The sequence below is a fragment of the Plectropomus leopardus genome, chromosome 20 (genome assembly GCF_008729295.1).
Source record: "Plectropomus leopardus isolate mb chromosome 20, YSFRI_Pleo_2.0, whole genome shotgun sequence".
NCBI classification, from domain to species: domain Eukaryota; kingdom Metazoa; phylum Chordata; class Actinopteri; order Perciformes; family Serranidae; genus Plectropomus; species Plectropomus leopardus.
Genome location: NC_056482.1, coordinates 9,199,993 through 9,226,757, shown reverse-complemented (window position 1 = coordinate 9,226,757; position 26,765 = coordinate 9,199,993). Strand labels below are relative to the sequence as shown.

The 26,765-nt window shown below is 37.8% G+C and overlaps 1 protein-coding gene across 3 annotated transcripts; it reads left to right on the top strand.

Annotated features, from left to right (window-relative positions):
• The first annotated feature begins 1,282 nt into the window (after nt 1–1,282).
• plpp1a (phospholipid phosphatase 1a) lies at nt 1,283–18,427 on the top strand. Of its 3 annotated transcripts, none has more exons than XM_042508765.1 (6): nt 1,283–1,549; nt 4,973–5,127; nt 9,229–9,509; nt 12,803–12,860; nt 15,084–15,260; nt 17,139–18,427. In XM_042508765.1, the coding sequence occupies exons 1-6, from the start codon at nt 1,492–1,494 to the stop codon at nt 17,256–17,258; spliced, it is 849 nt and encodes a 282-aa protein (XP_042364699.1). In that variant the 5' UTR covers nt 1,283–1,491; the 3' UTR covers nt 17,259–18,427. The 3 variants fall into 3 exon arrangements, with proteins under 3 accessions (XP_042364699.1, XP_042364698.1, XP_042364697.1); XM_042508764.1 differs by lacking the exon at nt 4,973–5,127 and adding an exon at nt 7,404–7,555 and having other exon boundaries at nt 1,410–1,549; XM_042508763.1 differs by lacking the exons at nt 1,283–1,549; nt 4,973–5,127 and adding exons at nt 6,880–6,979; nt 7,404–7,555.
• The last annotated feature ends 8,338 nt before the right edge of the window (nt 18,428–26,765 follow it).

The window sequence follows — 26,765 nt, the reverse complement described above, 5'->3', positions numbered from 1 at the left end:
TTGATTTTTCTTTCAGGGACATGCGAGGAAAGAATATGGCAACCAAAGTGTTCAGTTTTGATAAAAAAATATTTTAAAAAAAATAGAAAATAAATAAATAAATATATGTCAATAAAATGCATAACTTAACCATGGGATTAGGACAAATACATTTCTCAAACGTCAGCCCTTATTATCTTTTGTGTTATGTTATTCTGCTTATTCACATTTAAAGCAGAGTTTATGTTGGAGCTCATTTAATTTTTAATTTTTTTTAGTTCAAAATTTCTTTTTCTAGTATTTGATCTTCTTAGCTCACATTTTCCCAATGGCTGCTGCATTTCATGATACTTTTAATTGCAAAGTCTGCACCTGTCAATCAAAACAGCTGGAGAAAAGACAGTCATGAGAGAACAAAAGACAGAAAAAAATTAATCCGGTTCTTTATTAGACTCTTAAAAGGAACAATTCAGACGGTGCTTTCAATCACTTACTAATTAAACTTTCTCTCTGCACAATGTGGGCACGTGCTGACTGCTTGAATACTCGCTCTCCTGTTAGTTTGGCTGCACCTGTTGATGGAAATATATTTCAAAAGTAACTAAAAGTTTGTAGCCATTATTTATTGATGTGAATCACCATTTTCAGTAATATTTTATTATTTTCTTAGTGTAGCTTAAACTCCAAAGCACTAGATGGTGTCAGTGAGCTGATAAAAATGTCAGGTGTGCTGCTGAAGTACCTTCCTCTTCGTCCCTGAAGTGTTCAAACAAACCATGGTAATAATAACAATAAACACTGTTTTTTAATTTAATGCATACAGAGATTAGTTAAGTGAGACAATTAATTATAGTTACATGTATAACTTCATATAATGTTCTTCCGCGTTTCAGGACTCATTACTCCCCACTCTATTACTAATGAAATAACTTTATGAGCGCTCAAAATTGATTAATCCAAGTATCTCCCACATTTCCGCTGGCACTTGAATGCGGCACGGCAGGCCTGCAGCAGCTGCAGCCAATACGTCCATGGCTGCAGCCCTCGGCGGCGCTTTCCGACTGTCGTTAAACTGCTCATCCGCCACAGGTCACACACACACACACACACACACACACACCGACACAAGACAAGTGTCACCGCAAATGACCGAGCCTCCGTGAGAGTGTTTTGTTTTATTCACCGGCTTTTCAAACCAACATGATAGACGTGCGGAGTTATCGGCTCTGCTGCAGTTCACCGCCCACCACCACCAACAACAGCAACAACAACAACATTTCTTCCTGATATGTGCTGTCCTGCGGCTCGGACGCTGTTTTGGTTACGCACGAGGAGGGCGTCGACGTTTTATCGTGTTTTTACACTATTTGCGACCTTTTTTTAATCTCGCACTCCGTCGGAAACAACTGCGGCAGCAGCGACGTCCCAAGGAGGGGCATCCTCCTGGTGTTTATTACAGGAGAGGACACACTACGAACCAGGGAGTCGAGACTGAGACAGACAAGAGCAAACATGTTCGAGACAAGAGGAATCCCCTTTGTCCTGCTCGACATAGCCTGTCTCATTCTAGGTATGTACCTATATGCTTTTTTTTACTGACTGTTTGCTGCTGCTGTTATTGTCGTAAGCCGATTTGTGATCTGATATAATCCTACTGTTTAGATATTTATCGGCTTGCCATCACGTGAAGGGAGTGGTGAATGTTCAGCTGCACGCGAGTGTCATTTAATGGGTTAATATGGTTTATTTTGACCTTTTAATGGAGCTACTAATCAAACAATATCATGTGTTAAATAAATGTGTAGCATCTTTTTAAATAGCCCTTAAGTTGCTGTAGTTTTTGCTCCAGTGCAGTTCAGGACTACATGTCCTTTGTGTCCATTGTATGCTAATGAGTGCCACTCAGCGTCTTTTCTGCTGTTTCAGATGCTCACAGACATCTAACTAGTTAGTTATGAGGCTGTGTTTAAATTATTACTTCTGTCATGATTGTACTGAAGTACAGTGCTGTGCAGAAGTCAAAGGCCACCTTAAACTTCGTTATTTATTTATTTATTTATTTTACATATTTATTTCTCAGTAGTCTCTTTATTAAGTTATGCCCCGAACATACAGGAAATATGTATACAGTATTAAAAAACGCAAATGTTTCAGAATAAAATAAATTCAACAGGCTATAATATTTCATGTGAGCTCCCTTTTCACTTAACATGTCTTGAACTCCCTTGAGCAAACAAAATGAGATTTACAATACTAATACTCTGGTTTATTTACTTTTTGGGGTATTTAAATGCATTATACACGTTCTCTGAATTCTTTGTATCTTAAAGAGACAGTCTCATATATTTGCTTAAAGAATCCATGGTGGTCTAAGACTTGTTCACAGCACTGTAACTCTCTGAAGTTAAAAGTTACAGTTACTGTCTTAAATTCTGGCCATTAAAGTCCACATTTATGGTTATAAACTGATTTAGATTCAGCTGCAAAACACAAGTTTTCTATCAGTAATATAACTTAGTGTTGAGAAACAGTGTTTTAATGGTTCTCAGGCTAATGTTTTCAAGCCACTCACATTTTCTTGTTTTGTGTAACCGCAGGTCTTCCCCTTAGAAAGTCTAAAGACATCACATGCGAGAGCCCATAGTCATATCAGTCCGGAAACTGTATTCAAATTGAAGAATTTGTGAACTCCAGTTTATTTTTCCAGTTATCTTAACACTGTTTCAAATGTTAAACATTATCTGAAAGTGTGGTGACACTTAACAGTTTCTTAATTTTTCTCATCCAGTGTTAAAGTCTTTAATGTCTGGATATATGAATCACTGTACAAATTCTCACAGCGCTGTACATTTAGTTTTGCAGTGTAGGCACAGACATTTTGTCCCCGGAGCTTTGAAAATCTGATTATGAACGATCATTGCGTACGATGACTCACACAGCGATGGCCTCCCTTACACCGTGTACAAGATGTTTTAAAGATCCCCTCCAGACATGTTTCAAACATAGTATTACACGAAAATACTCAGATAGAGTGATTAATTGTGTTTGGATTGTTATCAACAGGTGACTAATTTAACATTTTTGTGGCAAAAATCATATCAGTGTTTCGTGAGTGGAGGGGGACTTTAAATTGTTCCTGTACTTTCAAGGTTACAGACTTATTTAATATTGTTTAACTTTGTAAGTGCTTTGTGCAGCGTGGAGCAGTACGTCCGTACCATCTCAGTGTGCTATTAGGCTGACTGATGCAGAAGCAAACTGGATTATTCTGATATTGACAAATTAGATTATAAGCATCAGTGGTAATCTGTTTCCAGACCCAGGCTGTTTCCACAGTGCATGTGACTAAACATGCACGTACATATAGCAAGGTTTGACTCGTAAGCTTGATGAATATGAGAACTGAAAGAATTTGCGATCATCTCGAGTGCATAAAATGCAGCGATGAACTATTTATGTTCTGGTTTTCTTACTTAGCTGATTTAATTTGGTTTTTAACACAATTATTGAGCAGACTGCTAAATGTCCTCATGTATTTATGTTAGGTATCTGCATTTTTCTTATCATCTGTGTGTTTGTCCTTTAGTAGTAGTTGTGGGAACAAGTTAAAGTGTAACACGGCTGCTTTTGCAGCAGTTACAAAGTGACTTGCAAGTCCCGCTGTTGGCCTGAGTGTCTCTGTCCTGACTTTTTGGCATTTCCAGCTGTTGTGGGCGATCAACTTAGCATGGCACAGCTGACGGTGTCAACAGCTGCGGAAATGGCAGACAGAACAGAGATACCAGACTGACTTAAAATGTAGTTTGTTGTAGGATGTTTGCCTATCTTCATGTGTTTGTGTGTATTCTGTGTGCGTGCCTCGTTATTAATGTATACCTCATTATATACGTCATTTTCTGCTTGACTGGCTGAACAACTGTGTCTTTTTGCTGGCACACAAAGGGCTAAACAGGCCAAACAACCAGAGGAACGACAGCAGCTTTATATTCAGACTCTAAACTGTCAAGTCCTATTAGCATAATCTGTTATCTTTATGGTATTTTATCTATAGGGAGTGCTTAGCTTGTGTCCACAGCTCCTTTCACATCAATATATGAGTCAGTGCTCAAACAAAAAGCTTCTCAATCCTCTCTGCTGAGAAACTTACCAAAAGCAACATTCAACATTTTTTTGTGTTATGAAGTCACAGCTGGCGGGTGTGTTTGCTGTTTAATTTCTTAATGCTGCAGAGTGTCTGTTCAAGGCTCCATGTCAAAGGATATGACTGGCAGTATTTTTCCTATTGTTAACAAATCTCTCCAAGACCAAAACTAACAATGAATTGAGACACAACTACCCACAAACCTGTTTTAATAAAGAAATACAAAATTGGAAAAAAAAAAAAAAAATCGGGGGTTTTTGGTAAAATGTAATATATTACTCCTAAAATGGCATTAGATTTGGTGAAGAGTGCATAATGACTGGTTAAGGTTTCAGCTCAAAGTTTAGGAATAGGGGCTTGACTTCAGGAACTGTGTGCAAAGACTTGAGACTAACCTGTGACTCGCAAAATGATGAATTGGTCCCACTGCTGGGAAATACTCAATACAGTGCCACATTCATGACACATTTGGCCTATGCCAAATAAATTCACCATTTCTATTATACATTATATAGGTATTGTTTATACTGTTAATGTCTGAAGTCAGAGCAAATGTTACATATTGAGGGCTCATGTTGCTGGTTTTGGTCTTTTCATTGAATTTGATGACATTAGGAAAACATAGACAGTCTTATCCTGTAACTGGGCTGCTAGAAAGGTTGGGGTCTTTTATTTCTGTCACACAAATTTTATTAATTTTCTGTGATGATAAAGAGCACCATCATCCACGTCTGTGTGAATGTTGACAGATTTAAAGACCTCAACACTTTGCTTTGGGACCTTCTCGATCTCTGCCGTGCATTTTTCTTTACCTCCTCCAGCGGTAACTCCTCCCGATCTCTCCGTCCACAGGGGGTCTGCCTCTGGCAGCCTTTAACCTGGGTAAGATCCGTCCCTACCAGAGGGGCTTTTTCTGTAACGATGAGAGCATCAAGTACCCTTTCCACCACAGCACAATCACCTCCACAGTGCTCTACACTGTGGGCTTCAGCCTGCCCATTAGCTGCGTAAGTAGAAGTCACTGAAATACCTTTCCCATGGCAAATATGTTGACTTGTCAATAGCAGGTGTAACAGATAAATGCCAGGGTGTGGCAGGGCATTGACGCCGGTAGCTGGCGCACCTACATGGAAAGCAGCCATTGTAATCGATTATCAGCTACACTTCTGCTTTTCCTGCGATGGCGAGTCAAAATGTCTGCTGTGAGAACGGTCTGTTGGGACTGATAGACCGGCACATTGAAATACCAGTACATTTCCAGAGCCAAATAATGTAGTGTGTATTCAGAACGGCAAGCTTCCTGTTTTCATAATACAGACAGTTATTCTGTGGTTGTTAACAATAGCACAGCTACCTGGTATTGAAAGCAGATGAGCAAAGTAAGTTTTATCTACTTCTGCTATGGTTTCATATGTAGCTTGTGAGACTGTTGGAGGTGTTCACCAACATCAGCTCTCACAGCTGTGTATGAAAAGCTTAAGGTAAAGGAGGGTGTCCACTTAAAAACAACAAATACAACGAAATCAGTAAATGTGAAATCTTTTTGCACACATACACACACGCACGCATAAAGCTGCTTTGGGGAAAAACATTCATTTCCTGGAAACTAACCTCTACTTACCTAATCCTAATCCTAACCCTAACCCTAACCACTGACGAAAAAAAATCATATTTTTCGGAAATGGGGGTGACTTTTGGCTTTTGAGCGTTCTGCTAAAAAAACAAAAAAAACCCCAGACCCCCACCAAAGTACAAAACCTTCATGAGGGGGTTGCAAATCCAGCTTTTATTTAAGGGGAATATAAGAAAATGTTTAAAATAGGAATACAGTAAAAAATTTTCTCAATATTTTATCCATTCCCTCAAGGAATACTGCATTTTTCGGGATTATTATTCAAGATATGAACTTTTTAAAAAAAGGCATTAGAAAAGTACATACTTAAAACAACTAAAAGCTAATAGAACAATGGCCAAGAGTCAGGATGAAGAAAATACTGAATTTGTCAAACAAAAATAAGCCTATTAAGTATGTTATTATTGTTAAATAATCTGCCCAATATTGATGTAAATTGCTTCCTGCAATTATGCAGTTTTTATGCAGTTTATCAGTTCTGTGATGTTATTGCTATACCTTAGATATCATATAAAATTAGTCAGGGGTTGTCTGTTTCAACAATAACTGAAAAGGAGTCCTTTAAGGATAAAGGTCAGGAACCACTGCTACAGGTCAGCGTTTGATTTCATGAGGTTTTATTTTTTCATGAACAGTTCAACCACTAAACATTTGGACCAGCCAAAAACACAAACTCATACAAAAGACGTAAACCACAGATTAGTTAAGCCATTAGGGAATTAGCTAATTATACTCCAGAAAACCTAATAAAATATGGATACTGTGAAGTAAGAACAGGCATGCTTTTGTTTTTAATTTCAATTTAATGTTAATCTATTGGGTGAGCTCTCTGTCACTGTATTTCATTAGTGCATCAGCCGTGCAAGCTGCGTGCTGCGTCCCTCTGTTCCTTAAAATAGCTGGAATGCTCTTCTGGACGAGAGTGATTGTTATTGGAGAACGACAGACGCAGAAAGTGCTGCTGGTGTGTGTGTCTGCCTTCTGTTTCTGCTTTGTGGTATCTGCGATTTATCTCTTCCATCTCTTGTCTGTGGGTTCTAATGTCTCATGAGTTGTTAAAATCCCAGTCTGTGACACTTTTCGTCTGTTTTTTTAACTCACTTCATGGTTCACTGTCTGCCAGAAGAAGGTGTGGGAGAATATGTGGAAAGTCAGTATAAAGAAGACGTTAAGTGTGTCAGTTTGCTCTAAAGAAGAAACGTCAAATGTCACTTGTGGGAGAAGAAGTAAGTGAGAAAGTGTGCAATATATGACCGTTTCAGTCACGTACATTGCGGGCGTCTTGTTTCCTTTCTCTCGCTGTGGGTTCGTTGGTGGTAATTCGACCATCGAAACACAATGACACCCATCTCTCACTGCATCACAGAGAAAGTGATGAGCTTGATAACCTGCTCAGAAATGTCAGATTTGTGACTTTATGTTTGATTCATCTGATTCCTTATCAGCAATGTCTGTCTCGTTGCCAACACTTTAACCACTGATATTTTCACACTGATTTTCATGAAAGTTGGTCAGGATGCAAACATCTTTCATGTGGCTGCTGTCTCCTGCTCTGCACAGGCACACAATGTTGCATGAGGGGTAGGGGTCCGTGGCCGGGTGACATGTTCTTGTAACCTGAATTTTTTTCTCTCATTACTTCTCTGCTAGCTGGAGTCCCATTTGTAGTACTCAATGTGCAGCACAGTCCTTTCCGACGGGGCTTTTTCTGTAATGATGATACAATCAAGTACCCCCTTAAAGAAGACACCATTTCTGCTGCTTTGTTAGGAGGTGTTATGATTCCTGTCACAATAATCACTGTAAGTGCATCTGTTTTGTTTTCTGCTAACAGTTCTCTTTATGCAGTGCTTACCTTCATCCACTTTCACACTTTCCTTTCTCTTTATCAGCGATTGCTGCTAAATACATTATTCTGCAATGATGTATTTGTTTTGAATTGCTTGCATAAGCCTCATTACCATTAACTGTGAGTTAATTTGCTAACTGCATGTTGTAGAAAACGTAGACGTTTTCATAACGCTAACATTTGATGGTGAAACAGAAAGGTGACCTGAGACACAACTTTATCTGTGAAAGTCAGGAGCCCCAGATGATTCTGCAGCCGCTGCAACAATAAATATCACAGATGTGAAAGTGTTCACAAGCAGCGCAGTGGTAACCTCAGTCATTTGACGCTGAATAGAATTGAAAAAATGTGACGGCACTTAAAAGAGAGACTCGTGTCAGTTCAGTATAAAAAAGAGAAAATATGCTTTCACTAAAGACTTACCATACTGCAGGATTTACCTAAAAAAATAATTAAACAGACCAACTTCCATTTAAAATGTGTGTAAAACAACCTGAGGTTAGTTAAGGCAAAGCAGCTTTTCTGTAATAATTAGTGACTTATCAACAGGAGTTGCTAGTTATCTTATTAATAGATTTTAAAGATACTGACAGCGGAGTGATAGCTATAAGATCCCATCAACAGCATTGTTGTTAAACGAATGTACGGCCTCCGGGCCTGTGACCTGTCGTAAGTATTGCAAAACAAACACATCCACACGCACATAAACCTTAACAGGAATTCATGAATAATTCTTCTGACATGTCACATAATGAATACAGTAAACCGTACAAGCTCAAATATGATTCACTTTGCGATCAAGGCGTGATGTAATTTAAACTTTAGGATCAAACAAAATGTTTATTTTAAGTGGACATCATCCTGTTGCCGTGTATTTCCAAAATTATGTGCTCACTGTCTGTCAGATGAGAGTTAAAGAGTGTACTTTAAGGAATAGTTTGATATTTTGGGACATAAACGTATATGCTTTCTTGCCAAGCTTTAGAATAGAGGATCAATACCAATCCCATATCTGCCCATTAAATATGAAGCTACAGCCAGGAGATAATTAGCTTAGCTTAGCAAGAAGTCTGGAAATGAAGCTCTTTTTGGGTTTTTTTTCCTCAGCAGCAGTGTAACTCATAGGGAGGGCCGTCACAAATTAATGAATGTGTAGGAACCCCTGCGACTGAACAGCTAGCCTCTGTTTTAAAAAAAATCTGTCTACCAGCTCACCAACTAAAATGTAATGTTGTGTTTGCTTAACCGTACAAAAACTATATATTATTATATATTTCCACCAGCTACGTCAACAAGCTGCTGGTGGTAGCAGCAGCGCAGAGATGTGGGAGTGGTATCAATCTTCTCATCTGACTCTTGGCAAGAAAGCAAATGTGTTTAAATCCCAAAAAGTCAATATGTCTGTTTAAATATGGTTTCTAAGATGAGAAATTTTGTGAAAATGTGATTTTTTTAAAAACGCCATACCTGTTTTTTTCGACTCAGTTAGCGATTGTCAGCTTAGGGAATATATCAGGCTCTGACGTTAACTTTATTCAGTTGCATGTGTAATTTCCATTTTTGTAATTCTGTACAAACCTCTGACTCTGTATCCTTTCCTCGCTCTCCTTCCCTTCCCCCTCACAGATGATCTTTGGCGAGTGCCTTTCAGTTTATCTAAAGCGCATCAAATCCAAGTCCTCTTTCGGCAGCTACCTTTCCAGTGTTTACAAAGCTGTCGGTACCTTCCTCTTTGGTGCTGCGATGAGCCAGTCTCTGACCGACATAGCCAAGTACTCTATTGGACGTCTCAGGCCACACTTCCTGGATGTGTGCAAACCTGACTGGAAACTTATCAACTGCACAAAAGGGGAGTATATTGAAGAGTTCACCTGCAGTGGAGACGCCACGATGGTCAATGAGGGCAGGTATGTATTGCTTCATTTTAAACCTTGTGTGTCTTTTATAGCATTCAAATGCGTATGGATGAATGCAGAGTTCCAACAATTAATCGATAAACTGAAAGAAAAAAAAAAAAAATTTTTCAACATTTTCTGTCTCCAGCTACTCAAATGTGAAGATTTGGCGCTTTTCTTTTTCATATATGATAGTAAACTTCCTTTTTGATACACATAGACCAGATCAACATCACATCAAGCCCCCTTTGAGGAGAAAGAAACCTGCTGTCACATCAGGAGAGAAACTGAAATCCCTCCAGTCTGCAGATCAAACTATTAGCCATGAACAAGCTGTTTGAGGACAGTACTCAAACTAAAGATACCTGATCTCTGATCCAGGATACCTGAAACCTAATTGATACAATCAGATGCACACATTTGATTGAATCACAAAGTTTCGTGATCTGGAGCAACATCTGGGTATTGGGCCACTGATCCACTTAAATGAAGGAAGCATGAAGGGACATGACAGCAATCAGCCTTCATTTATAAAGCTGTCACAAAAGCTCAGGTTCAGGCAAGGTTGCAAAACAATTTTTAGAAAATAAAAAATAAATCTTTGTTTATAAAGAAATAAATGCAAAAATTACAATTCGAACACTTCAAAATGGATTGTAATTTTTCTCTAGCATCTTCGGTTTTCCATTCTCTAAAAAGTACCCTTATGTCGGGTCAAGCCTGCCAGTGGCATATGCAGCTAGTTGGCAGCGGGAATTTCTAACAAGCGAGTAAAGGTAGCAAGCACCAGCAATTCCACAAACTCCTGAGAAGTGCATGTTTAATAATGAACGGCTGTGTCTTGATTTAGCCCTACCCATCGTAAACTACCTGAATAAAGTCATGGAAATGGGGTAAAAATGCGCTGAAAAGTTTTAGAAATTCATTGATTTAGATTTTAGCTGCTTGCTGTTGAAATTAGCTCCTCATTTAAATATCTGGCCCTCCAGGTTCTTGTTGTTTTGCTTGAATGATGGTGTTATTTATAGGGGTGATAAAACTATTATGGCAGGCCCCATTAAGTGCAACTCTTAGTTCACAGTACAGTATCTGCTCATGGATTGTGAAAGTGTTTTTAGCAAAATGCCGCAGCACACGAGACTAGCAGAATTGAGTAATGTCACAGGAATGTAAAGCTTGTTTTGATTTAACGTCACCGTCCCTTATCAGCTCAGAGCAGGAGGAAATATAGTGGGAGGAGAGGATATCCACTTCTCATTCTGATGTAGGCACGACCACCGAGAGCAGCAGTAATTATAGAAGCAGAGGGCCTAAATAGTGACTTGAGCTGTGCAGATTGTATCAGTGTTAAGAAGGGTTTATTACGAGCTGTGAGGAGCTTTCTACTCTTTTCAGCTCCACTTTGCGTAAAGGTAAAGTAGGTTATTCTGCTTAAAGGCTAGAGTGCTTTATTTTCTGCCTCGCTCTCAAACAGTTTTTGGCGAGCTTAATGAAAATGTGCCCACCGACCCCTTTATCATCTATCTAAATTATCTATTGGGCGTTTCCCTGGGTGTGTTGCACTATTATTGATATTTCCTGGAGCCTCATCACTATCCTGCAGTCTGCTTATTTTAATAAAGCATAATGAGACAAACATTTACCAGCTGGCCAAAAAAATAATCTGCTGATTCAAGGCAGACATCCAGCGCTTTTAAGAGTAATGTCAGGACAAACTGTATTTCCAGCTCTTATACAGTGTGTGTGTGTGTGTGTGTATGTGTGTGTTTTTGATGGCTTGCCGGTCACTAGTAGAGGTAATAAACAGCAGCAGGAGAGGAGCGAGCAGGTCTGGATCATCTTACTGTAATATGATGCGTCCTTTGCCTCAGTTTAACTTCCTCAGGACAGAAGAGGCCTGGAGTTTATACGTGTGTTTTTTTTGCATTTAGGAGTAGATATTTAACTGTAGGAACTCAAATTTGGAGGGTTTGATGAATAATACTTGTCATGCATGCTAATTTTTTTTATCAAACGGACATTATAAATGTACACTGAGTGGAGCCTCCACAACCTGCAGTTTTAATGTGATATCACAGAGGATGTATAGAGGTCAGTTCAACATTATTATTTAATTTGCCAGTTGGGTCTTGTTACTAAGGTCAAGCCTGGATTGTCGACTAACAAACACTGTTGGTGCTGTAATGATTAGCTGATAATTGAATAACTTCAAATGACCGAGCACAATAACTTTAACAATAACTGTAAACATATGGTTCCAAAAATCGTTTTAACGTAAGTAGTCCTGGAGTCCTCACCACAACTATAACAACACTAACAGTGCTGAACAAAATCATTGGGATCACTTCTAGAGCAGACTGCTGAATAACAGGAACACTGACAGTAAATCCAAATCCATCTGAATGTTCAGGGTGACACAGCTGGAGCTTGCAGTGTTTGCTTGGCACCACTGTTGACAGTATTTTATCAGTGTTAATGCTCAAATCGTTATCTGTGTAAGATTCTCAGTCGTCCAGGTCGTGGTAATTCTACGTGCTAAATCGTAAGCAACTGGCATTGCTCGAGTTTCGTAAAGACGTTTTACCTGTCATACAAGGAACTTCTGAGATCAAATCCAGTTACCTACACTTTAACACGTCTGCACTAAATGCAGACGTGCTATAATGTTGATGTTCAGCAGGTATACCATGTTTACCATGTTCACTGAGTTTACCGTTTACAAATACAATTTTTGACCTGATGATGGCAATTTTTTAATCGAACGTGCTGAAATATTTTAATATATAACTGAAAACTTTGACCTACTAATGACACTAGATGGAGAGTGAAATCATCACCAACGTTCTTACATTTCACCCTCTGGGAAATATAAATATCTGCACCCAGTTCAATCCAATAGTTGCTGAGATATTTGAGTGAGGACCAAAGTGGTGTACAGTAATATTACACTGTGCTGTTGCGAGGTGGTCCAGACAACCGTATAAAACACGGCACTGTCATGATGAACAGGAAATAGAGTGAAGTAGAGTGAAGTGGAGAGCCTGCTTCTGCCTCGCTGTCACTCTTCATCACATCACTTACATTCCTCTCACAAATCACTTCTTATTAATGCAGCAAACACGCACCTGTCAAAGAACGTCAACCCCAAATACGGGTGCGCCAGAATGACGTGTGGGTTTGTGTATCTGACTAATGAACAGTTTTAATAATACAGATGACAGACTAGATGTCTTGTATGTTTACTGCAGCAGAGTAATTAAGCACATAACAGAGTGTTGAGCCATGCTTTTGTCTTTCCATTGCAGGCTATCCTTCTACTCCGGCCACTCCTCTTTTTCCATGTACTGCATGCTGTTCTTGGCTGTAAGTAACTGAACCAGTTTTGATTGGCAATCATTTTACATCACACACGACAGCCTTCAGGGCTGACAAATAAAGCCAAGTGCCAAAAACTACAGTTCCTTGATTGGCCACTTGAGGCTGACTGAGAAACCAGACTGACTGTCAAACCCCTATGTTAAAATGCCCAACTATACAGGGGAAATAAACATGTTTGCTGCCTGGTACAAAAAAAAACCATTTTTAGTTTCTAAAGCTAATTTCAGCATTTCTGACTCCTGTACGTTGGGTAAAAGTCTTAAAGTTATGCATCATTAAGGGTGGCCCGCTTTGAGTGACGAGCTGTATGCGACGCGATGCTACAGTCTGTGAGTCACATCCAACCCTCAATCCCCCACAGCTCCACCCTCTCGTCCGAATATGGTCCCATCTGGCTCCAAAAATCCAAGATGGTGACAGCTGAAGGGCTGAAATTAAGGCTTTAAAACAGTAGTCACACAGACCTATGGGTGACACCTACATCCATTGTTTTTACAATCTATGGGAAACATAGTTTTTATAGGGATCAGACAAATAAGATGTAACGTGTTTATTAATGATGATAGGTGCAGGTAGGCTTTATCTTTTAACTTTTGGTCAGAGCCATGCTAGCTGTTTCCCACTGTTTCCAGTCTTAATGCAAACAGTCTCATGGCTGTAGCTTTTAATTTAGCAGACAGGGTCAGGGTTATGGCTTTAAGGATCTGTCTCGTTTAAGTAAGACGTCACGTTCTCATTGTAATCAGAGCTACTCAAAAGGGCTCCGAATTCCAGGGTGGGCGGGAGGCCCCTTGCAGAGGAGGGAGGAATGCTTTTGTTGATAGGCTACAGTGGCCGAGTTTCAGTAGTAATTCTGCAACGTCAATAGCCTTTACCAGTAGTAGCTATGTGACAAGTTAAACAAGCAGTTACAATCTCAGTGTAAAGAAGAGGATTGCTTTACACATTGCAGAATAACCTAATCCTCTATAAATAATCTAATCTGTCTCTGTCAGCCCTGCGACACTTTGGTGACCTGTCCAGGGTGTACCCCGCCTCTCGCCCCATGTCTGCTGGGATAGGCTCAACCCCCCCAGCAATCCATAAGAGTATAAATGGTTCTGACGAATGAATTAATTGATAACCTTATCTTAATACATAATCTAATCTCTATAAAATATTTTAAAATTCAAATTTTATGGGGAAATAATTCAAATGTATGTACAGGTATTTAACTTTTAAAAATATTTTTTTAAATCATCATATAAATGAATAAATCAAATACACAATTCTTAGATACATCATTAGTTTGCAATGCCTCTCAGTATGACAAATTGGTACCACTTTGCAAGACAGCATATAAATGTATTACCAAAATGCCAAACTACGCTTTGAACTTCGGTGTTTAAGGATTTTTTTTATATGCCCGCATGTCCTGCTTGATGACAGTTGTTCAGCTCAGAGAATTATAGCATCATTCCTGTGTTGTGTTTGTTCAGAGCTAATTTTACTGCCCATCCCTGATAAACTTTATAGGCTGCTGATTCATTCAACACCAGCAGATATAAATAGGCACGGGTACAAAGTCCTGGCACCAGCACAAAACTCCCTCTGCATAAAGTGGAAGTTCAAGTACGAGAAGCAGTGACTGGCAATTAAACATTCACCGTCAAGCCTGCTTTTCTTTTTTACACAATTAAACAACAGAATCTGTGTCACAAATAAAGACTAACAAGAGAGGAGGAGTGTCTGGATGGAGCGGTTAAGCTTGTTTATTCTTGAAACCAAAAATAAGACATGCCCTACTTTTAATACAAACAGAAGTTTTGAAGTTTGTGCCACAGAGTAGTATGACGCTCAGCTGACCTTCATGATAAATGCTCCGGGGTGGTTTGATGTTTAATCATCAGATTAGATTGTGAGAATAAACAATCTGTTCCACCAGTTTCCTCTTCCAGTAACATTTATTGATTCAAGGTCAGTTTTGTGAAATGAAATGTGGCCTGCCGCAGATTTCCTCACCCTTTTTAGATGACAGAGGAGGAAGTAAATAATAATAGCTGATTTAAAAAAAAAAAAAAAAAGAAAAAGAGGATGTTTCATTGACAAATGTTTACAACAGTTTGCTCAAAGATTTTTCCGTAGTGCCGTAGTGTAAAAACACTGAGTCATCTGCATATCACTGCAGCTCATTTTCTTTCCAGTAATCCGTGTCCGTGTCTCCCTCAGCTCTACCTGCAGGCTCGACTCCAGGTTGAATGGGCAAGGCTGCTGAGACCCACAATCCAGTTTTTCCTGATTGCTGCTTCAGTGTACACGGGATTGTCGAGGGTGTCTGATTATAAACATCACTGGAGCGATGTGCTGACGGGACTCCTGCAGGGTGCCCTCATGGCTATCCTGGTGGTGAGTCATGTGACTTTACCTGACTTTTTAAAGAAGTAGTTTGACTTTTTCTTTGGAAATATGCAAATTTGCTTTTTTTTTTATTAAATCATTGTTTTTGGGGCATTTTCTGCCTTAATGAGTTTGCAGTAGTGGAAAGATAACAGGAAGTGAGGTAGAGAGTTGTAAAAGGTGTCCTTGAAACTACGATGGGGGGATGATGCGCTGTGCGTGTGAAAAAACTGTTCGATCCTTGGACATAATTGTGTGACTGTTGGGATGTCATTACTCTAAATAAATAAATAAATACTATACAAAAATACTATATTTTAATTTTTTTCAACAATATTACATTTAGATAATGTTTTTAAACAAAGTACTCTCCTATGACGTTTGTACACTGTACGATGATGTTTTGATCATTTTTTAAATGACACAGTATACTATGATATTTTGACGATTTTCAAATGACATAATTACGATCACATTTATGATTTTTTTTTATTGACATACTACACTATGATGTTTTTACGATTTTTTTTTTTAAAGAGATACTTTTTCGTTTGGATGATTTTGTATATGACATGCTCTATGATGTTATGAAGATTTTTCAAACAACATATTTAAATGTGACATTTTACTATGCTATGACTTTTTTCTGCAATTTTAGGCAACATACTATATGTATACAATTTTGGATGACATATTGTAGTATGACTTTTTTAATGCTTTTTTGGACAACATAGTATAGTATGTTTTCATGCTATTTTAGATGACATGCTTTCTTTCTTTCTGGACCACATACTGAAGTATGCTATGTATTTTTAGGCAATTTTGGATGACATGCAATACTATGACTTTCTGATGCTGTTTTTTGACAGTATTCTATGATATATGACATTTTTGTGTTAGTTTTGACGCCATACTATCCTAAGACTTTTGTGGGTATTTTTTGATGACATACTATAGTATGACATTTTTATGCTATTTTGGAAGACATCATATACTTTGACCTTTTTTCTACTTTTTGGAGACATACTGTACAATCACATTTTTATTGTATTTTGGAAGACATTCTTCAGGCAATCAGACACATTATAGGACATGCTATAGTATGTCTTTTCTATTGTATTGTGGACAACATACTTTAGTATGACTCTTTTGTGGTATTTTGGACAGCATACTATAGTATTATTTTTTTGTGGTATTTTGGTCGACATACTATAGTCTGACATTTTCATTGTAGTATGACTCTTTTAATGCACATTTGGATGACATACTAAACTATGACTTTTTAATGCAGTTTTGGGCAAGATATTGACTTTTTTGTGGTATTTTAGACAGCATACTATAGTATGACTTTTCTATTGTGTTGTGGACAGCATACTATAGTATGACTTTTCTATTGTGTTGTGGACAGCATACTATAGTATGACTTTTGTGGTGTTTTGAACGACATACTACAGTATGACTTTTTTGTGCTCTTTTGGAAGACATACTTAGTATTACATTTTATGATTTTTCTCATGACATACTATACTATGATATTTTTATGACATTTTTAATGACACTTTCATTTTAATGATTTTTTTTATAGGACATACTACACTGTGACGCTTTCTTTCTATTTTTCCGTGGCATACAATCATTTTGTTTTTTTATTTTTTTAATAACATTCCTTGCAATGTTTAATGAGTTTTTAAAGGACTTACTATACTATGACATTTTAAATTGATTATTTATGGACCACTTTACTATGACATTGATTGAGCCAACCTTGCTGTTTCTCCCTGAGCTCATCTGAGTTCGTCTAAAAGTATTGATCGCCCTCAAATGTTGTTTTTCCTTCAAACCACAGATGTAAATAATTAAGCCTCACATTCCTCCTGTATTTTGCAGGTCTTCTGCGTGTCTGACTTTTTCAAGCCACGCGTAGATGCCCGTAAAGAGGCCGACATTCCACACACAACTCTGCAGGAGACCCCGACAAATGGAAACCACTTTGAGAGTCCCAATTAAGCTAAATGAAGAGGTGGAGGAATGACGCCTCACTGCTCTGTCCAAACGCACACCCAGGACCCCTGCCTTTTATTTTTCCCAAACTCTCATCCCTGAATACCCTGCATGGATTTACGATTGATTCTTATTTTGTGGAACTCAGTGGATGGCTGTGCATCCCAGAAGAAAATTTTGGGTGCTGCACCTCAGGCTTGTTCAGATTTTAAGATTTTTATACTTTTAGGCTGTCTTGTCCACCAGTTCTCCGTCTGGACCCGACTACCTGTCCAAGCCTTGTAGATATGCTGAAGTGACTGAGACAGATGTAGGTTAGGGGCTAGAGATCCTGTAAAGACAGGAACCATTTAGCATGTATTTATCTACTGCACTGGTGGGAAGATTTACCTGCACGTGCCCACTAAAGGGTCTGACCACTGCTGGGAGAGAGGAGGGTTGGAAACCTGTGAATGTAACCTTGCTTTGTGCTTTCCCTCACCTGGAGTCAGTCTGCTCAAGGATCTGATTCAGGATCAGTTTTCAGGTGACTCCAGCACCCAAAGAGACGTCCAAGTCTCATAACTTTTATGCCTTAGGTCCAGTATTAATTTAAGGGCTAAGTATAGGAGGAATGTTTGCTTCTCAAGGCTCCAAGTGCTGGAGTCTAAAGCTGATCCTAGACCAGAGGGCAACGCTGCCTCACATCTGGAGCTGCTGCCTCCAGGCCGCCATGTCACTCTCCAACCTTCTAACCTAAAAGTCAAGGAAGGAAGCTTGACTTGATTCATGTTTGGTTAGAGAGTTGGAGAGTAGACGGTCAGTTAAAGCCCCGTGTTGCCTTTGCTGGACTGCTACTGCTGCTATCACAGCTGCCTGTGTATCTTAGAACTAATATAAACATCAAGTGAACAGAAACAATGTACTTTTGTATAATCTGTATGTAAAAGCAAGTCAGCATACAGACTTTTATTGAAAAAAAGTTAAATATGTACAAATGTCTAAAATAAGGAAAAATAAAGCCATTTTACTTGTTAACATGAACAGAAATGATATGTAAGTGTATTATGTCATGAGCCATAAAAAAAGTAGATTTGCCAACTTTACCAACCAGATATATAAACAATCATGTCAATTATTTTATGAACAACTCTGCTCGTGGTAAAAATAATAATAATAAAAGCATGAATGTTCAATGTATTCTTTCCATGCAGATGCATTCACCTAAATGAAAAACATTTCTGTTTACATCCTCAGTCATTGATATTACAACTTAAGAGGGATCACAACTCAACAGGACATTATAGAGCGGAAGTGAAACAAATTTTCATGATGGGGTTATATATATATATATTGGAAATATATATATATAGGGAAAGGAAAAATAAACTGCAAAAGCCAATTGAAAAGGCAAGGTTTTTTCCAAGGTCCCATACTACTAAGTCAAGATGAATAATATAGAGAATATATATTATGATTATGACAACATAATATACTGTATGGCCTTTGGAGTTATTTTTTCAATATGCTCTAGTATGGCGTTTTTGGCCGTTTGTTAATCATTCTGTATTATGATGTGTCTCAACATGCTATTTTATGTGGTTTTTCAGCTGTTTTTCGGACACGTCAAATTTTGAGATTTTTCGACATAGTATACTTTGACGTTTTTGGTCATTTTTTCGACATGTTATATTATGATGTTTCTGGACGTTTTTTCAACATTTATTACTGAACTGTGTCTCCACGTACAATTTTATGTGGTTTTCATCTGTTTTTTGGACATGTCATATTTTGACGTTTTCTGCCTTTTTTTTCTCGACATGCTATATTATTATATTGTTATATTGTTTTTAGCTGTTTTTTTAGATATTCTATATTATGATGTCTCTCGACATGCTGTTTGATGTGGCTTTCAGCTGTTTTTTTGTGGACGTGTCAATTTGACATTTTCTGTCGTTTTTTTGCAACATTTTATGCCATGACGTGTCATGGCATTGTTGCGTGCAGCCTGGTTGTGTGTGCAATTAGGCACACAGTGTGTTGTTGCTGCTGTGTGCTGTCCTCTCTCTGTGCGCTCCCTCCGCCCTCCTGTGCACCTGTTGCCAATTCCCTTATTGGGGAGGGCAGGTAAGGAGGTGCGGAGTGTTAGGCCGTCTCTCTCTGACACGTGCGCAACACGAGGAGGAGGCAGCACAGCAGCCGGGTTTGTAGGGGTTCTCTCCCTCGATTTTGTTCATTTTCTTCTTCCCCCGGCATGTCTAGATTGCAGGGTTTTGTTGTTGTAGTTTTGTTATTTTAATTTGCATTGCAGGTTTCCGGTAGTTCAGTTTTCGGTCTTTGTTTAACTTTAGTTAGGTCCCTTGTTTCTTTTCTTTTAGGGAGTTATGGGAAAGGCGCTGAGTCTGACAGCCCTCTGTGGGCTGGCTCAGCGGCTTTTCACCTTTGTGTTCGTTTTGGCCGTGACCTCCATCCCTTTTGGTTTGTTCTGTTGATTGTTTGTTATAATTAGTTTTTTCTCTTTACAGAGAGCCACCACAAAAGGGTTTTCAACCAGTTGCTTTGACAATAATCAATAAAGTGTTGTTTTTACACTTTTTCCAACTGTCTGGCGTCGTTGTTGCCGTCTCTGTGGAGCCATTTGTTAGAGGCTGTACTGCCATTTTATGTGGTTCTCAGCTGTTTTTTGGACATGCTGTATTATGACATTTTTTTCCATACTATAGTATCACATTTTCGGTAGTTTTTTCGACATGCTATATTATTTCTTGGCCTTTTTTGAACATTTTATTAAGAAGCTACACTAGGACATGACGGTACGCACTATAACAGGCAGTTTTCAGCCATTTTTATGACGTCAAATTTTGCAATTTTCCTCATTGCATGGAGATGTGCCATAACGTAGGATGTTGATATCAGGGCCAAACCCCTGGAAACTGCTTATTATAACTCATATAGATGCGCCATAGCATATCATATTTAGATGCACCATAGCATATCATATTGAGATGCACCATAGCATATCAAGTTGAAAACAGGGCCAACAAAAAAGCCCAAAAAGTGCTAATTTAGCATGTTGAAAAAATGGCGAAGAATTGCATACTATAGAATGGCAAAAATCTCAAATTATGACATGTCCCAAAAATGGCTGGAAACTGCTTATTATAGCTCATATAGATGCACCAAATCATATCATGTTGAAAACAGGGCCAAAAAAAGCCCAAAAAGTCATAATTTAGCATGTTGAAAAAACGGCGAAAAATCGCATACTATAGTATGGCAAAAATCTCAAATTTTGACATGTCCCAAAAATGGCTGAAAATCACTTATTATTGCTCCTAGGGACGCGACATAGCATGTTATTTTGAAAACAGGGCCAAAAAAAAAGCCCAAAAAGTGTTAATTTAGCATGTTGAAAAAATGGACAAAAATCGCATACTATAGTATGGCAAAAATCTCAAATTTTGTCATGTCCCAAAAAAAGCTTATTATAGCTCATATAGATGCACCAAGCATAGCAAAATGGTTGAAAAATGGCCAAAAAATCGCATACTATAGTTGAAAAAATGGCAAAAATCATCTAAATTATGGCAAAAATCTCAAAATTTTGACATGTCCCAAAAATGGCTGGAAACCACTTATTATTGCTCTAGAGACGCAACATAGCGTATCATGTTGAAAAACAGGGCCAAAAAAAGCCCAAAAGTCATAAAATTTAGCATGTTGAAAAAATGGCGAAAAATCGCATACTATAGTATGGCAAAATATCAAATTTTGACATGTCCCAAAAATGGCTGGAAACTGCTTATTATAGCTCATTTAGACGTGCCATAGCGTAGCATGTTGAAAACAGGGCCAAAAAAAGCCCAAAAAGTGCTAATTTAGCATGTTGAAAAAATGGCGAAAAATCGCATACTATAGTATGGCAAAAATCTCAAATTTTGACATGTCCCAAAAATGGCTTGAAACTGCTTATTATAGCTCATATAGAAATGCGCCATAACGTAGCATGTTGAAAACAGGGCCAAAAAAAGCCCAAAAAGTCATAATAATTTAGCATGTTGAAAAAATGGCGAAAAATCGCATACTATAGTATGGCAAAAATCTCAAATTTGACATGTCCAAAAATGGCTGGAAACTGCTTATTATAGCTCATATAGACGCGCCATAGCATAGCATGTTGAAAACAGGGCCAAAAAAAAAGCCCAAAAAGTCATAATTTAGCATGTTGAAAAAATGGCGAAAAATCGCATACTATAGTATGGCAAAAATCTCAAATTTTGACATGTCCCAAAAATGGCTGGAAAATGCTTATTATAGCTCATATACGGACGCCATAGCATGTAGCATGTTGAAAACAGGGCCAAAAAAAGCCCAAAAGTCATAATTTAGCATGTTGAAAAAATGGCGAAAAATCGCATACTATAGTATGGCAAAAATCTCAAATTTTGACATGTCCCAAAAATGGCTGGAAACTGCTTATTATAGCTCATATAGATGCACCAAAGCATAGCATGTTGAAAACAGGGCCAAAAAAAGCCCAAAAAGTCTAATTTAGCATGTTGAAAAAATGGCCAAAAATCGCATACTATAGTATGGCAAAAATCTCAAATTTTGACATGTCCCAAAAATGGCTGGAAACTGCTTATTATAGCTCATAGGGACGCGCGACATAGCATAGCATGTTGAAAACAGGGCCAAAAAAAAGCCAAAAAGTCTAAATTTAGCATGTTGAAAAAAGATGGCAAAAATCGCATACTATAGTATGGCAAAAATCTCAAATTTTGACATGTCCCAAAAATGGCTAGAAACTGCTTATTATAGCTCATTTAGACGCGCCATAGCGTAGCATGTTGAAAACAAGGGCCAAAAAAAGCCAAAAAAGTGCTAATTTAGCATGTTGAAAAAATGGCAAAAAATCGCATACTATAGTATGGCAAAAATCTCAAATTTTGACATGTCCCAAAAATGGCTGGAAACTGCTTATTATAGCTCATATAGATGCACCATAGCATAGCATGTTGAAAAAAGGGCCAAAAAAGCCCAAAAAGTCATAATTTAGCATGTTCAAAAAAATGGCGAAAAATCGCATACTATAGTATGGGCAAAATCTCAAATTTTGACATGTCCCAAAAATGGCTGAAAACTGCTTATTATAGCTCTAGGAGATGCGCCATAGCATAGCATGTTGAAAACAGGGCCAAAAAAAAAGCCCAAAAAGTGCATAATTTAGCATGTTGAAAAAAATGGCGAAAAATCGCATACTATAGTATGGCAAAAATCTCAAATTTTGACATGTCCCAAAAATGGCTGAAACTGCTTATTATAGCTCCTAGAGATGCGCCATAGCGTAGCATGTTGAAAACAGGGCCAAAAAAGCCCAAAAAGTCATAATTTAGCATGTTGAAAAAATGGCGAAAAATCGCATACTATAGTATGGCAAAAATCTCAAATTTTGACATGTCCCAAAAATGGCTGGAAACTGCTTATTATAGCTCATATAGAGATGCGCCATAGCATAGCATGTTGAAAACAGGGCCAAAAAAAGCCCAAAAAGTCATAATTTAGCATGTTGAAAAAATGGCGAAAAATCGCATACTATAGTATGGCAAAAATCTCAAATTTTGACATGTCCCAAAAATGGCTGAAAACTGCACTTATTATAGCTCATAGACGGACGCGCCATATAGCATGCATGTTGAAAACAGGGCCAAAAAAAAAGCCCAAAAAGTGTTAATTTAGCATGTTGAAAAAATGGCGAAAAAAAATCGCATACTATAGTATGGCAAAAATCTCAAATTTTGACATGTCCCAAAAATGGCTGAAAACTGCTTATTATAGCTCATATAGATGCGCCAAAGCATATCATGTTGAAAACAGGGCCAAAAAAAGCCAAAAAGTGCTAATTTAGCATGTTGAAAAAATGGCAAAAAATCGCATACTATAGTATGGCAAAAATCTCAAATTTTGACATGTCCCAAAAATGGCTGGAAACTGCTTATTATAGCTCTATAGAGACGCGCCATAGCATAGCATGTTGAAAACAGGGCCAAAAAAAGCCCAAAAAGTGCTAATTTAGCATGTTGAAAAAATGGCGAAAAATCGCATACTATAGTATGGCAAAAATCTCAAATTTTGACATGTCCCAAAAATGGCTGGAAACTGCTTATTATAGCTCATTTAGACGCGCCATAGCGTAGCATGTTGAAAACAGGGCCAAAAAAAGCCAAAAAAAGTGATAATTTAGCATGTTGAAAAAATGGCAAAAAATCGCATACTATAGTATGGCAAAAATCTCAAATTTTGACATGTCCCAAAAATGGCTGGAAACTGCTTATTATAGCTCATAAGACGCGCCATAGCATATAGCATGTTGAAACAGGGCCAAAAAAAGCCCAAAAAAGTCATAATTTAGCATGTTGAAAAAATGGCGAAAAAAATCGCATACTATAGTATGGCAAAAATCTCAAATTTTGACATGTCCCAAAAATGGCTGAAAACTGCTTATTATAGCTCATATAGAGATGCGCCATAGCATGTAGCATGTTGAAAACAGGGCCAAAAAAAGCCCAAAAAGTCTAATTTAGCATGTTGAAAAAATGGCGAAAAAAATCGCATACTATAGTATGGCAAAAATCTCAAATTTTGACATGTCCCAAAAATGGCTGAAAACTGCTTATTATAGCTCATATAGATGCCATAGCATAGCATGTTGAAAACAGGGCCAAAAAAAGCCAAAAAGTAATAATTTAGCATGTTGAAAAAATGGCCAAAAATCGCATACTATAGTATGGCAAAAATCTCAAATTTTGACATGTCCCAAAAATGGCTGGAAACTGCTTATTATAGCTCGTATAGACGCGCCATAGCATAGCATGTTGAAAAAGGGCCAAAAAAAGCCCAAAAAGTGCATAATTTAGCATGTTGAAAAAATGGCAAAAATCGCATACTATAGTATGGCAAAAATCTCAAATTTTGACATGTCCCAAAAATGGCTGAAACTGCTTATTATAGCTCATATAGACGCGCCATAGCGTAGCATGTTGAAAACAAGGCCAAAAAAAGGCCAAAAAGTGATAATTTAGCATGTTGAAAAATGGCGAAAAATCGCATACTATAGTATGGCAAAAATCTCAAATTTTTGACATGTCCCAAAAATGGCTGGAAACTGCTTATTATAGCTCATATAGATGCGCCATAGCATAGCATGTTGAAAACAGGGCCAAAAAAAGCCCAAAAAGTCATAATTTAGCATGTTGAAAAAATGGCGAAAAATCGCATACTATAGTATGGCAAAAATCTCAAATTTTGACATGTCCCAAAAATGGCTGGAAACTGCTTATTATATAGCTCATATAGACGCGCCATAGCGTAGCATGTTGAAAACAGGGCCAAAAAAAAGCCAAAAAGTCATAATTTAGCATGTTGAAAAAATGGCAAAAATCGCATACTATAGTATGGCAAAAATCTCAAAATTTTGACATGTCCCAAAAATGGCTGGAAACTGCACTTATTATAGCTCCTAGAGATGCGCCATAGCATAGCATGTTGAAAACAGGGCCAAAAAAAAGCCCAAAAAGTCATAAATTTAGCATGTTGAAAAAATGGCGAAAAATCGCATACTATAGTATGGCAAAAATCTCAAATTTTGACATGTCCCAAAAATGGCTGGAAACTGCTTATTATAGCTCATAGAGACGCGCCATAATGTAGCATGTTGAAAACAGGGCCAAAAAAGCCCAAAAAGTCATAATTTAGCATGTTGAAAAAATGGCGAAAAATCGCATACTATAGTATGGCAAAAATCTCAAATTTTGACATGTCCCAAAAAATGGCTGGAAACTGCTTATTATAGCTCATATAGACGCGCCATAGCGTAGCATGTTGAAAACAGGGCCAAAAAAAAGCCCAAAAAGTCATAATTTAGCATGTTGAAAAAATGGCGAAAAATCGCATACTATAGTATGGCAAAAATCTCAAATTTTGACATGTCCCAAAAATGGCTGGAAAACTGCTTATTATAGCTCTATAGAGACGCGCCATAGCATAGCATGTTGAAAACAGGGCCAAAAAAAAGCCCAAAAAGTCATAAATTTAGCATGTTGAAAAAATGGCAAAAAATCGCATACTATAGTATGGCAAAAATCTCAAATTTTGACATGTCCCAAAAATGGCTGGAAACTGCTTATTATAGCTCATCCTAGAGACGCGCCATAGCATAGCATGTTGAAAACAGGGCCAAAAAAAGCCCAAAAAGTCTAATTTAGCATGTTGAAAAAATGGCGAAAAATCGCATACTATAGTATGGCAAAAATCTCAAATTTTGACATGTCCCAAAAATGGCTGGAAACTGCTTATTATAGCTCATATAGACGCGCCATAGCATGTACATGTTGAAAACAGGGCAAAAAAAAGCCAAAAAGTCATAATTTAGCATGTTGAAAAAAAATGGCCAAAAATCGCATACTATAGTATGGCAAAAAATCTCAAAAATTTTGACATCCCAAAAATGGCTGGAAACTGCTTATTATAGCTCTCTATAGACGCGCCATAGCATGTAGCATGTTGAAAACAGGGCCAAAAAAAAGCCCAAAAAGTCATAAAAATTTAGCATGTTGAAAAAATGGCGAAAAAAAATCGCATACTATAGTATGGCAAAAATCTCAAAATTTTGACATGTCCCAAAAATGGCTGAAAAACTGCTTATTATAGCTCATATAGACGCGCGCATATAGCATGCATGTTGAAAACAGGGCCAAAAAAAGCCCAAAAAGTCATAATTTAGCATGTTGAAAAAATGGCAAAAAATCGCATACTATAGTATGGCAAAAATCTCAAATTTTGACATGTCCCAAAAATGGCTGGAAACTGCTTATTATAGCTCATATAGACGCGCCATAGCGTAGCATGTTGAAAACAGGGCCAAAAAAAGCCAAAAAGTCATAATTTAGCATGTTGAAAAAATGGCCAAAAATCGCATACTATAGTATGGCAAAAATCTCAAATTTTGACATGTCCCAAAAAATGGCTGGAAACTGCTTATTATAGCTCATAGAGACGCGCCATAGCGTAGCATGTTGAAAACAGGGCCAAAAAAAGCCCAAAAAGTCATAATTTAGCATGTGAAAAAAAATGGCAAAAATCGCATACTATAGTATGGCAAAAATTCTCAAATTTTGACATGTCCCAAAAATGGCTGGAAACTGCTTATTATAGCTCATATAGACGCGCCATAGCGTAGCATGTTGAAAACAGGGCCAAAAAAAGCCCAAAAAGTCATAATTTAGCATGTTGAAAAAATGGCGAAAAATCGCATACTATAGTATGGCAAAAATCTCAAATTTTGACATGTCCCAAAAATGGCTGCTGGAAAACTGCTTTATTATAGCTCATAGAGACGCGCCATAGCATAGCATGTTGAAAACAGGGCCAAAAAAAGCCCAAAAAGTGATAATTTAGCATGTTGAAAAAATGGGAAAAATCGCATACTATAGTATGGCAAAAATCTCAAATTTTGACATGTCCCAAAAATGGCTG